At 32.2% G+C, this 16,970-nt stretch overlaps 1 protein-coding gene across 1 annotated transcript in view; it reads right to left on the reverse strand.

The window, feature by feature from the left end:
- Nucleotides 1-16,970, reverse strand: part of LOC114340295 (sugar transporter SWEET1) — a 36,740-nt gene that overhangs the window by 14,180 nt on the left and 5,590 nt on the right. Inside the window, exon 2 of the mRNA XM_050642631.1 lies at nt 2,233-2,515. Within this exon, the coding sequence (XP_050498588.1) occupies nt 2,233-2,515 (283 nt within the window). The remainder of the gene's footprint in view (nt 1-2,232; nt 2,516-16,970) is intronic.

The raw sequence follows: 16,970 nt of genomic DNA on the forward strand, positions 1-16,970 counted from the left end.
CATATATAAGTAAAACTAACTTTCTGAAATTTTTAGCCCCCTAGGTAGTCATGTGACCCACCTAGAGCCTAATTAGGGTTTTTATGATTTTATTTTTTATCTCAGCCCCATCGAGAACTACCAAAAAACTTTAAATAAAAAAGTTGTAAGCTTTAAAAAGTTCTGTCCGAAAAAAATTTTGGCGGGAAATTTAAATTTTAGAACGATTTTAAAATTTTAAATGAGTATAAAAAAATAACTAAGACATTCGTTTTCACGAAAAAAATATGTAACGTGTATTTTTGCATAATATTTCATCCTAAATTTTTTCAAATTTTTAAAATTGGTGAAACGCACCTTTAAAAATAAAAAATGCATTTTTTCGGCTTTTTTTCGTTTTTTGATACAATTTTATACATGTTTTTCAAAAAAGGTAACACCGTCACTAGAATAGGTAAAAAACTGAAAAATAATTGGGATTTGCTTAATAAAAATTTTTTGTAATGCCATCCATTTTCAAGATACAGGGCGTTGAAGAAAACAAAATTTTACACATTTTTTACGATTTTGCCGAAACTACTGCCAACATTGTAATAAAATTTGGCGAGTTTTAAGAGGTAGTTGTTATGCATTTTTTGACATACAACTAAGAATTTTGTATTTATCATTGGCGCGCGTAGAGGTAATGGTCTGAACTTTTTAAAGAAAAAAGATAGTACGCCACTGACCTATTTCAAATTAACAATCGTTTTTGAATTATTCGTTCAATTTGTGACAAAAAATCTATCTTCCTATTTTTTCATACGACGCGCCAATTTTATTCAAAAAATAAAACATCTTAACCCTTACAAAGTATTCGAACTTCTATGAAATAAAATACTACTTTAGTAGTTACTACATCTACATAAACTCGTACATCCTTTATAAAAACTAATTCGAATACTTAGGAAGCGTGAAGATATTTTATTTTTTGCAGCAAAACGGCGCCTCGTATGAAAAAATGAGAAGATAGTTTTTTTATTGCAAATTGAACGAGGAATTCAAAAATGATTGTTAATTTGAAATATGTCAGTGGCGTACTATCTTTTTTTTTTGAAAAGTTCAGACCATTACCCCTAAGCGCGCCAATGATGAATATCAAATCCTTAATTGTATGTCAAAGCATGCACAATAACTACCTCTTAAAACCCGCCAAGTTTTATTAAAATGTTGCCAATAGTTTCGGCAAAATCGTAAAAAATGTGTAAAATTTTGTTTTCTTCAACCTGTATGTTGAGCCCTGTATGTTGAAAATGGATGGCGTTACTAAAATTTTTATTAAGCAAACCCCAATTATTTTTCAGTTTTTTACCTACTCCAGTAACGGTGTTACTTTTTTGAAAAATATGTATAAAAATGTATCAAAAACGAAAAAAAAAAACCGAAAAAATGTGTTTTTTATTTTTAAAGGTACGTTTCACCAATTTTAAAAATTTTAAAAAATTCAGGGTAAAACATTATGCAAAAATACATGTTATATATTTTTTTCGTGAAAACGAATGTCTTAGTTATTTTTTTATACTCATTTAAAATTTTAAAATCGTTCTAAAATTTAAATTTCCCGCCAAAAATAAAAAAAAAATTTTCGGACAAAACTTTGTAAAGCTTACAACTTTTTTATTTAAAGTCTTTCGCTAGTTCTCGATGCGGCTGAGATAAAAAATAAAAACATAATAATAATAGTCTCCCGTTTTATACCGCTCACGTGGCTTTGGGAGTATAGCAGGGTAGTCTGCTACATCTAGGGCCTACGGTATACAAGGAAGGTAACAGGGCCAGTGCTACGCTTCAACCGCCTATTATTACCCCTGGTTTTACCCAAGGTACTCATTTTATTCAGGCTGAGTCGACCTGAGGCCTATAAACATTTAAAAATGTCTAGTTGTTCTTGCCGGCGGTAGGATTTGAACTCCGGACCACCGGCACGCTAGTCTAGCACACTACCACTCGGCTACGCCGGCCCTTAAAAAAAATAAATAAAAACATAAAAACCCTAATTAGGCTCTAGGTGGGTCACATGACCACCTAGGGGGCTAAAAATTTCAGAAAGTTAGTTTCACTATATATGCTAAACGGTGACCCATATGGAATTCGAATCGAGTTGAGGGCACTTTTCATCATCTTACCCGGCTAGGCCCTTTATAATTATTGTAATCTCTGGCATGTTTTATGTAAAAATTTCTTAACATATGCATCCATAAAAAATATACTCACTACATCTAACAGTGGAGCTCCAATTAACGCCAGCATTAAAATTGTCACCACCAAACTGTATCTATATTCGAGTAATTCTGGAGCTTCAACAAGTGAATATCCGATAAAAACAGCAACAATTGCGACTCCCACACTGCCAGGTTTTAATACTTCGTTATATTTATCAGCAGAATAATAGTAGTAAAATGCAAGGTATAGTACATTCAACCCAATGGCAGCAACATTGACTTGGAGCATGGCAGCATCGTTCATCAAAAGTGCTAGTTTTAGCATTAATATACCACTGAAATTAAAAGAAAAATGTTTTTATATCGTGTTCAATGAATCATACATATATACATAATCTTTATTTCTTTTACCGGCTGACGCCAGTGTCGAAAATCAAATTTTACATTTCAAAAATAAATATAAACTTATATAATAATTACATACAGCCTAACTAAAATCTAAAAATAAATTATGACTCTTTTATCGTGGCGCTGCAGTATTAAGTTCTTCTCCATTCTCTTCTGTTGTTTGTCAAAGTTTTTGCTTGCCTGAAGTCTATATTTCTTTTCGTTAAAGCCTTCTCAATGGTGTTGTTCCATGTTAGCTGAGGTCTGCCTCTTTTTCTTTTGCCTTGCGCCTTACACTCCCAGACTATTTTGGGAAGTCTCTCATTTGGCATTCGATTCAGGTGGCCAAACCATCGCAGCTAATTTTCTTGAACTCTATCTAGAACTGCTTTTGTTTGCAAGCGCTTTCTGATATCCTCGTTTCTGATACGATCCCTCCTGGAGACTATAAGTACTCTCCTTAGGTATTTCATCTCCACAGACTGTATTCTCGAAGCATTACGTTGGTTTATTATCATGATTCGCTGCTATAAGTTAGTGTCGGCACGTATGTAGATGGAATTAAAGACCTTCAACACATGTTTTTTTTTGTTTTAAACGTTTTTTTGTTTTAAACATGCGTTTTTTTAATTTTATGTTTTAAACAAATAAAACTTAGAAAAAAACATTGTTTAAATCATATTTTCTTAAACATAATATTAATAACTTTGATTTTAATAATAATAAGAAGACCAAGAAGAAGAAAGATACATTGCCTGGGGGAACTCCAGACTATTTACTATTTATCAATTCGCATTGCAAGTTGGCTATTGCAATAACGCCTACTGTAAGTTATTTTGTGGTGTTTAGTGTTTTTTTGAAACATGTAAATGGCGAAGTTTTGTACATGATACGAAGGAGCTCAAGGAGCGGATGGAAATGGCTTTGACCCCAGCTCATTTTTTGGCAAATATGCTTGATAAGCGCTTTAGTGGAAATAAACTTATCATCCATCCATTATTAATTATCATCCAGGAGCATTGCCAATTATTATTAATTACTAGGCAAAGTGTGTACCCTTTAAACCATATACGTTCTTTAACCATTTAATTGAGAATGTAATACCATAGACATGGTGGCGTTCTATGAAAAATATAAATACTACAGCATTGGAACTTGTTCAACAGCTCCACACAGCTAATGCATTGTCAGCCAACATAGAAATACTCTTCTCCTCAACATACAGTTTACCATTCCAAACTACGTAATCGGCTAGTCAATGTCAAAGCTGCTAAGTTGGTTTCAATTTTTAACGAGCTTAATTGCATCAGTGATGACGTGACTGATCAGATATGATTTCAGATTAATACAATTTTAGATTATGGTAGGGGAGCCCAAGCGGGGATTTTTGCAGTTACTCGAGCGCGTCAGATTATCATATGGGGAGAAACCTGGTACCCTGCAGATGTACCTCTACCATATATTGGCTCTTAACACAGGGGAGTTCGTTAAGGGGGGCCCGAAAAAAAAAGCTATCCTTAAAAAAACTCGAAACTGTCAGATTAAGATAAGGTAAGTTAAGTACATGCAAAAGAGTGTATATTTCAAAAATCTGACGATTTGAGCCGGGCGTAAGGAAATGGGCGAGTCCCAAAATTTCACAAGAAAAAAGCGAATATTTCGCGAAATGAATGACAGATCGAAAAACTAAAAAATATGTTCTCAATATTTTTTAAAAATCTATCGAATGATACCAAACACGACTTCACACGGAGAGGGGTGGGGGGTAAATTTAATATTTTAAATACGAATTCCGCGATATTTCGCGAAATGAACATCAGATCGAAAAACTGTAAAATACACTTATTTAATATTTTTTAAAAATCTATCGAATGGCACCAAACACGACCCCCCCACGGAGAAGGGGTGGGGGGTTACTTTAAAATCTTAAATAGGAGCCCCCATTTTTTATTGCAGATTTGGATTTTTTACGAAAAAATAAGTAACTTTTATTCGAAACATTTTTTCGAATTATACATAGATGGCGTTACAATCGGAAAAAACGATTGTTGGAAATGGAAAATTAAATTAAAAAATGGCAAGCGCCCACTAAAATGGAAAATGTTACTTAACTTTTTTGGTTTTAGGACCTACTCTTCACAACCCAATAGGTCTCCAAAGCGCTCGAGTGACTGCACATTTAGCATACTTTGCTCCCCTACCATTACAAGATTGCTATGAGACTGGAACAGTTTTGAGAAATTTATTAACTCTTGTATGCAAAATGTTTTAAGTTTTCCAATTTTGTTAAGTTCCGGTTATTAATAAATAAATAATATGTATGTTAAAAAGTTTGTATAATGTATTTAAGAATTTTTTTCATGTTTATTTATTATTTTAACAAAGAAAATGAAAAAAGCACTTGTTTAATTTAAGTGTTTTAAACTGTTTTAAACATTTACACATGTTTAAAACATGTTTAAAACAGTTGTTTAAAACGAAACAACCCTGTTATTGAGCAGAGCCTTCCCTAAAACATGAAAAAGTCTTTCGGTGTTTCTTATTCTGCTGTCTACTTCTGTTTCAAAATTTCCATTTTCGTTAATGAACCCTCCTAAGTATTTGAACCATGACACTTGTTCAATTGTTTCATCGTCTATTGTGATTTGGAAATCTTGTTGATGCGGTATACTCATTACTTGTGTTTTCCTGGCATTTATTATTAGTCCTCTGTCTCTGAATGCTTTATTATTCCATATAGCCAAATTTTCTTGCAGTTGTTTTGCTGTAGGTGCCATAATAACGAGGTCATCCGCATACGCCATTGTGTGTATTGCTCAACGTTGCCACCCTTCAATGAATATTTAACATTCAAAAGTTGTCTTATGGGAAAGTGAATTAGATTTAAGTGATTTTATACATAGAAAAACAAGGGGGTACATTATACAGCAGCTTAAAATATATACATATACATACTGACACAATGGTTACTCTCCACCTTTTGTGCTATCCCTGTGCTTTGTAAAAATACAAGCACTAATGATTGCAGTGAATACGGAACAATAGATGGTCATATAAATAAAAAAAGCTGGAAGAAAGAATACTTGATAGTCAGTTTGGGTTCAGAAATGGACTAGGAATCAAATATGATATTTGCTTTTAATATGATAGCTAGATGACGCATGGATATGAATGTGAATGTGCATATTTGTTACATTGATTTTAAAAAAAGCATTTGACAAAGTAGGACATGAAAAATAATTACAAATTCTAAAGACAAAAAACATAGACAAAAGGCACTTAAAAAAAATAATAAACCTTTACTGGAATCAAAGAGCACAAATTGTAATAAGTAGATAACAAACCGTCGATAAATTAAAATCAGGAAAGGAATTAGGCAGGGATGTATTATGTCTTCATTACTATTTAATGTATATTTGGACCTCGGAGGTAAACTACACTGTCATTTCGAGCAACTGTGCAGTAGAGTACTGTGAATGTTTTAAAAATCTGATATAGACTAAGAGCAGCTATAGGTGAAATTTGCTAATCATTTTAGGCATGATAAGACCCTATAACTTAAATAGTAGAACCTAAAAGCAAACGTTTGAACACTGTTCCATCACTTTTTAGTGGCACATGCGTCGACAGTGGCGCATCAAGCTTTCCACTTATGGAAGGGATAAATAAATTAAAACGTACCCTCCCTCACTCCCATAATTCCATTTTTTTTTAAGTTCTATGTGATTAACAAATAAGACTCACCGTAATTTTAACCCGCCACCCCCTTCCACCTTCCACCAACCATCAAAAACTTCATTTTTCGTTTTTATTTTTTTTTTAGGTGTGACGCAATCAATTTTAACATTTCAAATAATTTATAGACATAGTTGAGGCTTTTACCAAACATGTCTATTTTTTATAGATCCGTAGGTTGAGTGTACATAACCTCAAAATGTTTTATTTTTTGAAGTGATACTTCTTTAGGCGCGTTGGTAGTAAATTTATATGTGCGCGAAATCATCAAAATCTTGGTACCCGGCGCGCGCAGCTTAAACGTTATACGTCCTCTGATTGGGTAATTACAATGACCTGTCAACAATTGTTCAATATGTCGGTTATTTTATTAATACGTCAATGGTTATGGGTAAACAAATTGTATGTAGTATATTAGTTTTTATTGTTGTGAGGACAGACACAAAAAGCAAGTTTATAATTGTAGTGACTTTTTAAATAGTTTTTAAAAGCAACAGGTACATAATTTTAAATGTTTCAGTATTGTAATAAAAGATTAGGACCTACATACCTATTTGGAAAATGTAGGTACCTAGCTAATAGTGGGTAATGCTTTGATTTACATAATTTGATTACCAATACAATTTCTACCAATCTTCATATCTAATAAATTGCTTTTTTAGTCTATATTTTGTTGTATTTTAATATTTTAATTCCGCAAGAATCAAACTTATTTAATTAAACTAAGAGAATAAACAACTGTCAAAAAAGTTTAAAACGTTTAGTTGCTATATCTTCCTACATCATTCAAATGTCTCGCTAGCTAAGTTCTGCGTGCGGTGAGTTAAAAATCTAACAACCTTATAGACGCAGGTTCAATTCCCAATGCAAATTTTTATTTTTTTTTTATTTATTTTATACATTTTATGATTGTAAGTATATTTATTATATTTTTTTTTTCAGAAAATACGTATTTAGTTAAAATTTTTGTCAACAATTATTGTTCAGAAGTCATTTCTTTGTTTCATTTTTCAATGTGTTTGCGTGTGTTTTATTCTTTTATTTTTTTAATTTTGGGTATTGTTTTAATCAGTGGCGGTTGGTATATAAGTGCTGCGGAGCTGCAGAACCACCAAAATAATCCAAACAAAATTACTTTGAAAATTAAATAAAAAATATCACTACTTATAAAATCTAAATTCATTTAGATGGTTTTCGTGCATGGCCGCCTTTATTTTAATCTGTCGTCCGTCGCATCTCATGGCGATAGCAAGTCCCACTTATTTGACCGGACCGGTGCTACTCCGAGCTGTGAACTGTTAAAGATATCCCCGATAACACCCGCTCAACCCTCGCCTACACTTTTCAGGCGACGACTGAAAGCAATATTTGAGCTGCATTTGTCGCAGTTCGAACTAGTGTGTAGAAACCTACGTTTATTGTAATTTTAAATAATCGGTGATCGCGACGCGACGACTGTTAAAATAAGTTGTCCTGCACGTAATTCGGTATTTATATTAAGTATATGAGAATAAAAGTGCTGTTCAGGATGGATGTTATTTATAATTTGATTAATGTTAAGAGATTCTTTAAATATTCTTATGACGAAAAACTAGAATTAAAATGCAAAGGACGTCCTTTGCCGGATATTAAAATCGAAAAAGAAGGATCAAGCCGAGGGAAAAATTACAAACGACAATTTAATTGCGATATTTATACGAGAAATAGTTGGATATGTGGCTGCAACAGAAAAAACGCTCTTTTCTGTTTTCCTTGTGTACTCTTTGGAGGTGATAAGTCATGGACGCAAGTTGGTGTAACAGACTTAGTACATTTAAGTGATAAAATAAAAAAGCACGAAACTTCTAAGCATCATTTGCACAATCAAATGGAATATGCTTTATTAGGCTCCGTGAATATTAAAGAACAGTTAGATTCTGCATACTGGATAAATATTCAAAAATTCAATGAAGCTGTAACAAAAAATAGGTATGTTCTCTCAAAAATTATAGACTGCATAAAATTTTGTAGTGTTTTCGAATTGGCGCTTCGGGGACACGACGAGACACAAACATCCGACAATCCTGGAATTTTTCGCGGCCTCATAAATTTTACTGCTGAATTGGATAGAATTTTAGCACAACACTTGGAAGAATCGACGGTTTTTAAGGGCATTTCTAAAGAAATTCAAAATGATATTTTGGACTGCATGTTGGAATTATGCCAGGATAAAATTTTGGAGGAAATTCGGGAATCTCCATATCTAGCTGTCATGGCCGACGAGACTACAGACATTTCAGCAAAATCACAAATGGTTGTAGTATTTAGATATTGTCGAAATGGAGCACCGGTAGAACGATTTTGGACATCTTTGGTACCTTCAAAATTAAATGCAGATACTTTAAGCAAAAACATTTTCAGTGTTTTGGATCCTATCCTGGAAAACTCAAATAATAAACTAATTGCTCAGAGTTATGATGGGGCAGCGGTCATGTGTGGACAGCACGCAGGAGTTCAAGCCAGAATCAAAGAAAAATATCCATTTGCTCATTTTGTACACTGTTACGCGCATCAATTAAATTTAATAATGTCTAAGGCTTGTTCCGAAAACTCTCAAGTTAGACTTTTTTTTGGAAATTTAAATGAAATCCCTACCTTTTTTAAAAATTCGCCACAACGAGTGGCAGTTTTAGATAAAATCGTCCAAAAGAAAATTCCTCATGGCGCTGCAACTCGCTGGAACTTCAATATTCGAACTGTTAATGTTGTGTTTGAACATCGATCTTCTTTTATGGAATGTATGGAAGAAATAGAAGAATCGTTTGATAAGGCAGCTGTCTGTAGTTCAGCGTCTTCCATTCGAAGAATACTAGTGGATCAAAATTTTGTTTTTTGGTTAACATTTTTCCATCGCGTAATGCCACAAGTAGACGTTTTGTATAATGCCCTTCAAAAGACTAAAACGGATCCTTTGGAAATCAATAAAAAGGTGACAGATTTCGAAAGATACATGAATTCAGTTAGAAATTCAATAGATGATACCAAGGTTCTAGTTTATGCGTTGAACCATTACCAACTAAAAGGTTACGGAAGGATAACAGTCCAGTAGATCATCGGAGAGCATCTATCGAAGTTTGTGATATAATCATAAATTGTGCAAATGATAGATTTGCTTTTAAAAATCACCTACTTGCAACTTCATTGCTTTATCCTGAGCAATTTGATAATTATTGTGCTAATTTCCCAGATGATAATTTAAGCCTGACTTGCGCGTCATATCCAAATTTAGATAGGGAGCGCTTGAAGACTGATTTATCTGTTATTTATTTTAGAAGAGACTGTAGAGACATTAATGGGGCAATACCTTTTTTAAAATTTTTAATTGAAAATAATTTAACAGAGCCTTTTCAAGAAACTGTAAAACTGCTTCAAATTCTAATTACAGTGCCCATGAGTACGGCAGAAGCTGAAAGGTGCTTTTCGAGTTTAAAACGGATTAAAACATTCTTGAGAAATTCCATGACTGAAGACCGACTTGTAGCATTAACCATGTTGTCAGTAGAAAAAACACTTATAAAAGAAATACCAAACTTTAATGAAAAAGTTATAGACAAGTTTGCTTTAAAAAAAAATCGACGAATCGAGCTTATTTATAAAAAAAAATAATATATTTGGCTCTGTGTGTAGTTAGTTCGTAAGACCCTATAATGCAATTATTGTTGTGGCGATTTTGTTTGTAGTGTTTTTTCGTTTGCATTCCTTAGTTTCGCGTATTTATCGATAAAATTCTACTAAAAACATAAACTATAAAACAATTACTAGTGTGCCATAATGTACCATTGCTATTTTTGATATAATTGGATTTATCTTCAATTTGAAAAGAAAATCGGTAAGTTCTTTATTATTTTTTAATAGATATATAATGAATAAATATATGGTGTAAAATATCAAACTAAAAGCCTCGTTGTAAAATACAACGATTAAAAGATATTGAATTAAAAAAAACCAAAAAATACTGCACCAAATTTTTGAGTCACCAGCCGCCACTGGTTTTAATAGAAATTTTTGGAAAGTAGTGAGTATTAAAATTAGTTTAATATTTAAATACAATATAAATAAACTGTTTAAAGTATATTGATTTCGTTGAAATCATATAATAGAAGTATAACTTCTTACGTGAGTACAAAGTACACACACATTCTTTTTTTTTTGGAAAAAGCGTACCTATAACTTTTTTTGGAAGTAGCTGGAGTTCTAATTTTTTTCTATTTTATGTATTTTATCAAACAAAATGTTTTTAATTTTTTTCAGATTTTTCCATAATCTTCGCCACCTTCAAAAATCCAAAAAAACTGTTGTTTTGGGGGGGGGGGGGTTGAACGTGTTTCTCCCATTTTTAAATGTTCCATAGGACTCAATTACTTCAATTTAGATATAACCTATAAAAGAAACATTGATGTGATCTATTTTGAAGAACTAGGAAAAATCCCCAAAAACCCCCCAAAAAAAAGTTTTTTAGATTTTTGAAGGTGGCAAACCTTACGGATAAATCTGAAAAAAATTGAAATCATAGTGTTTGATAAAATACACAAAATAAAAAAAATTATACCTCCAGTCACCTCCAAAAAAAAGTTATACACTTTTTTCAAAAAAAAAATAAAAATTTTTTTGAGGTTATGTGTACACTTAACCTACGGATCTATAAAAAATAGACATGTTTTGTAAAAGCCTCAGTTATGCCTGAGTTTTTTGAAATTTCAAAATTGATTGCATCCCACCTAAAAAAAAATAAAAACGAAAAATGAAGTTTTTGATGGTGGGGAAGGGGTGGTGGGTTAAAATTATGCTGAGTCTTATTATTTAATGAGGGAGGGACCTTTTAATTTATTATCCCGTCCATAAATGGAAAGTTTGATGTGCCACTGTCGACGCATGTGCCACTAAAAAGTGACGGCACAGTGTTCATATGTTTTCTTGTAGGTTCTACTAGTTAAGTTATAGCACCTAGTCTAATATACCATATACCTATCCCATATTTGTTTGAAAAACAATGTGACCATGTTTTAATGATAATCATCATCATCATCATCACTGGCTCGACAGCCCTTTCTGGGTCTTGGCCTGTTCCAGGATTCTTCTCCACTCTGATCTGTTTCGTGCTTTTTTTCTCCAGTTTTTTATTTTTAAAGTTATATCATTTTCTATTTGTTCTAAATATCTCAGCTTCGGTCTTCCTCTTGTTTTTTTTTTCCTACTGGCATCTGTTTGAATATTTTGTTTGGTATTTCGCCTTCTTCCATTCTTTCTACATGTCCCATCCAACGCAGCCGTCCTATTTTAATGAATGTTATGATATCCGGATCCTGGTATATTTCGTATAGTTCAAAGTTGTACCTTCTTCGCCAAAGTCCGTTTTCTTTTGTGCCCTTATATATGTGTCGCAAGATTTTTCTTTCAAAGGTGGCTAGCAATGTTTCCTCTCTTCTAGTGAGTGTCCAGGTTTCTGAGCCGTATGTGAAACCTGGACACTCACTAAAAGAGAGGAAACATTGCTAGCCACCTTTGAAAGAAAAATCTTGCGACACATATACAGGGTGTAACGAAAATACAGGTCATAAATTTAATCGCATATTCTAGGACCAAAAATAGTTTGATTGAACCTAACTTACCTTAGTACAAATGTGCATATAAAAAAAGTTACAACCCTTTGAAGTTACAAAATGAAAATCGATTTTTTCCAATATATCGAAAACTATTAAAGATTTTTTATTGAAAATGGACATATGACATTCTCATGACAGTAGCATCTTAACAAAAAATTATAGTAAAATTTGGACACCCTATAAAAATTTTATGGGGGTTTAGTTCCTTTAAACCCCCCTAAACTTTTGTGTACGTTCCAATTAAATTATTATTGTAGTACCATTACTTAAACACAATATTTTTAAAACTTTTTTGGCTTTTAGTACTTTTTCGAGAATTCAGTTTTTATCGAGATATTTTGAATATTTGTCAAATCCTCCACATATTTTTGTGTATGGTTAAGTACGATTATGGAGACTTTGTAATAATATGAAAATTTATGTATGATTTACATTTTTAGGTATACTTTGAACCGTATTAAAAAAGAAGCCATATCTCGATAAAAGTTGCCTTCTCGAAAAAATACAAAGAGGCAAAAAAGTTTTAAAAACATTTTGTTTAACTAATGGTATCGCAGTCATAGTTTAATTGAAGCGTACACAAACATTTGGGGGGTTTAAAGGAACAAAACCCCCATAAAATTTGTATGTAAACATATTAAAAAAGAAACCACAACTCGATAAAAAATGCCTTATCGAAAAAATACTAAGAGCCAAAAAAGTTTCAAAAATATTGAATTTAACTAATGGTACCACAATAATAATTTAATTGGAACGTACAGAAAAGTTTGGGGGGTTTAAGGGAACAAAACCCCTATGGAACAAAACCCCTATAAAATTTTTATGGGAAGCACAAATTTCACTATAATTTTTCTTTAAGATGCTCCTGCCATAAGAATGCCAAATATCCATTTTCAATAAAAAATCTCTAATAGTTTTCGATATATTCGAAAAAATCGATTTTCATTTTGTAACTTCAAAGGGCTATAACTTTTTTTATGTGCATATTTGTACTAAGATAAGTTAGGTTCATTCGAACTATTTTTTGTCCCAGAATATGTGATTTAATTTATGACCTGTATTTTTGTTACACCCTGTATAAGGGCACGAAAGAAAACAGAATTTGGCGAAGAAGGTACAACTTTGAACTATATGAAATATACCAGGATCCGGATAAGGAAATACAAAGTTTGATGCGCCATTGTCGACGCATGTGCCACTAAAAAGTGAAGGCACAGTGTTCATATGTTTTCTTTTAGGTTCTACTATTTAAGTTATAGCACCTAGTCTAATATACCATATACCTATCCCATATTTGTTTGAAAAACAATGTGACCATGTTTTAATGATAATATATAACCAAATTTGTATAATACAACTAATAAAATAAATGGATTAAAGGAACTTATTCAAAACAACACCATGTCAACATAATGTAGTTTACCTCCGAGGTCCAGATATAGTGAAGCCATTTTTGAAGAAACATTACTATCTCAAAGTGAAGGAATAATAACTAACGGAAGATATGTAGCTATAATAACAAGATATGCAGATGACACTGTGATTAGGGCAAGCACTGCTGAAAAAAAAAAACAGTTTCTGTGAAAAATATAGAATAAAAATGAATATAAAAAAGACCAAATACATGATACAGTCGAACCCGCTTATTAGAGTACCGGTTATAGGAATATCCCGGTTTAAGGAAGAGAAATTTGAGATACCGAAACGTTTCTATTTACTCCTTGATAAATTTATCCGCTTATCAGAATACGTTTTAATGAATTAATATCGCTTAATCGAATATTATTCAAGTGGACGAACAACTTTTTATTCATATTTTCCAAAAAAATTAAAATTATGTCTGGTTTATTATATTTTTCAGATAATAAATACTTTATTACACACCAGTTGGACCCTTTTACGAAATACAACAGGCCATAAAATACCTACTTTTACTTGTCTCACAAAACTTGTAAAATTTTTTATTGCGACCCACCTCCTTGCAGTTATAAATTTTATTGGTTAATTGGCAATACAATGGCAGACAAGAATAGAAATGTTCTCTTTTATTGATAACTGCCCAGTCCGTAATAGGTCTGGATCCCGCGTATGAAAAAAAAGTTGATTAATAGCAAGCTGAAAATTTGTTAATAGCTTAAGGGTGTCTAGTCGGACAATCTTTGATATATGGGAACACTGGAACAGGGGAAGTTTTAATTGTGGAACAGGTTACAAATTTGGAACGGTCAGAGCACGAAAACGGCACGTGTATTTTGTCCGACAGAACAGACTTAAACTCTCCGAACAGAGATTAAACTCTCATGCAAAAATCAGACTGCTATTTATCACCAAATGGGCGTTTTAATGAGTGGAACATGGAGAATATGTCAAATGACAGGAATTATGACAGGTGATAAATAGCAGTCTGATTTTTGCATAAGAGTTTAATCTCTGTTCGGAGAGTTTAAGTCTATTCTGTCGGACAAAATAAATGTGCCGTTTTGGTAGTCTGACCGTTCCAAATTTTTAACCTGTTCCACAATGAAAACTGCCCCTGTTCCAGTGTTCCCATATATCAAAGTTTATCCGACTAGACACCCTTAAGCTATTAACAAATTTTCAGCTTGCTATTAATCAACTTTTTTTTCATACGCGGGATCCAGACCTATAAACCCGACATGAGTTTGAATATTTTAACAATCCGTTTTTTGCCTGCCAATTCATCAAAACACAGAATTCGACCAAATAAAGGAACAATATTTTTAAGAGTTGTTTCTTTTGACGATAATTTCGTCGGTATACTACGAAAACCAGATAAATGTTGAAATACCGAAATCGAGAAAAAACGTTTTTAAAGTTTAGTGCTTTATTTTGAATTAAGAGTCCCAGTTGTGTTTGATATTCGATATGCTAGTGAAAGATGCATATATTAGAAATAATATTCTATTAGTTTGAAATAGTTAAGAGACCTAGCTGATTAAACCTAAATTTAAGATCGAGGTGCGATCACTTACCAGGTTTTACCTGTAAATCAAAATAAATCACACTGTATTAAAGACACGTATCACCTTTTTACTGAATATGGTAGATATACAGCAGTAGAAACATATTGTTGTCCCACTAATATATATGTGCGCTTAGTTGGTTTTACATGCAAGGGATCTTTGATTTTATGGAAGTAAGTAGCGATATATTGTTTTATTTGAAAATGAAAAGTTGGTTACGTGTAACTTATTTGTTTATTACACAAATTATCTGCTGAATGGTAAGTCGTATCATTTATTGGGTTTTACCTGTATGTAGAGCGTAAAAAGCTGAGAATTTTGGTATACTTAACTCAATATTTTAAAATTTGTCATTTATCTGGTTTTCGCAGTATACCGACGAATCGGTTTTCGAAGATACTGAAGATTTAGAACAAAACAATGAAACCACCCAACTCAATATTAAAGCGAAAGATGAGGCAAAAGATGAAGATTTTTTCGATTTTGTGGATATTCCATCCAATTTGGCAAGTCCTAACCGTTTGTAATATTATAAGAAGATTTCTGGAGGGCCAATTCAATGTAATTTTTTCTAATTTGTATAACTTAAAGATTTTTCAAAAAAAATGAGAAGTAATTTTGGCGTATGCATTTTAAATAAGATAATATATACATTAGGGTGCATCGAAAAAGGCGAAAAAAAAAATTTTTTTTGCGATGGAAAAGTAATACCTCACAAAAGTTGCTCACAAAGTAAATCAACTGTTAAGTATTTTGGTAAAATTTTTTCGAAATTGGAAAATATCTTCTGCCCCCCAAGACCACTAAAAATTTTGAAAAATGTTAACAGACAAAAAAAATTTTTATTTCGAAACGAAAATGTAATAGCTCACAAAAGTTGCCTAACACACTATTTAGTATTTTAGTAAAATTGAGTTAAGTAAAAAAATATTTTCTGCCCCCCACGGCAACTAAAAATTAGAAAAAATACATTAATATGCGAATTTATTTTGTAAGGGAAATGTAATACCTTATACAACTTCAAAAAAATAATTTCGGTTTAAATCGGAAAATACTTTCTGGATTCACAAGGCAATTAAAAATTTTACTTAAGAAAAGTATTGGGACCGTGCAAGTTCGGCAAAGCGACACCTATTTCTACGCTCTGTACTTTTAATCGCACTTTTAATTATATTGGCCAATTATATTAGTCCTGGTTACTGGATAATTGTCAAGGCCATAGTCCAAAAAAATAATAAGAAGAAAAAATAAGATGCAGGTTATGTTATGCAAACGTAAACAATTGTATGTAGTAAATAAAATTAGTTATTAAAATGCAGTACTGCAAGCAAAATACAATTAATTAAATTTACCTTTATATAATAATTGCATATCATATCAATATTGTGGAGCAATATATAATTTTTCTGCTTCAATGACAGAAGATATGAAATATACGTCAATTTGACAATTTCAACTGACAATATGAATTATTTAAGATAGTTGCAATATTTCTCCGCGACTCGCGCACGGTCGTTTCTCGTTTCCCTTCCAAGTACTTGCACACCGCGAATACTAAAACATTCTTTTTATAACAAAATAGTCTAACTTATCCGTCTCCCTGACGTCACCCAAGTTTTTTAATACTGAAATAAATAAAAAGCAAAGTACAAAATTAGGTATATAAATAAGAAGTCTTCCGATTTAGCATTAAAGTGAGGCATAGTTTTTCTGGAATCAATTCGAGTTTTTATAAATCCATCCCTCGAATACGCTCCACAAACTGCTAGAGAAGCTTGTGTCACAAGCTTGACACATCGTTCTACACATTGTTTGTGGCAGTGACATTTCTCAATCTCAATGTTAAAAGGGTCTAAGTTAGGATTCTTAATAAACTCTCGCAGATTTTCACTCGAAAATCTAGAGAATATAGGTGGTTCTGTAAGGTAATATTCTTGTTAGTTAATTATCTCAAAGTAGTCGTTTGAATCAAAATTTTTATAGGAGAAAGTTTGAAGACCCTCACGTTTTTTGATTTGGTCACTGGAAAACTTCTTTTCACT

The sequence above is a fragment of the Diabrotica virgifera genome, chromosome 2 (genome assembly GCF_917563875.1).
Source record: "Diabrotica virgifera virgifera chromosome 2, PGI_DIABVI_V3a".
Taxonomy (NCBI): Eukaryota; Metazoa; Arthropoda; class Insecta; order Coleoptera; family Chrysomelidae; genus Diabrotica; species Diabrotica virgifera.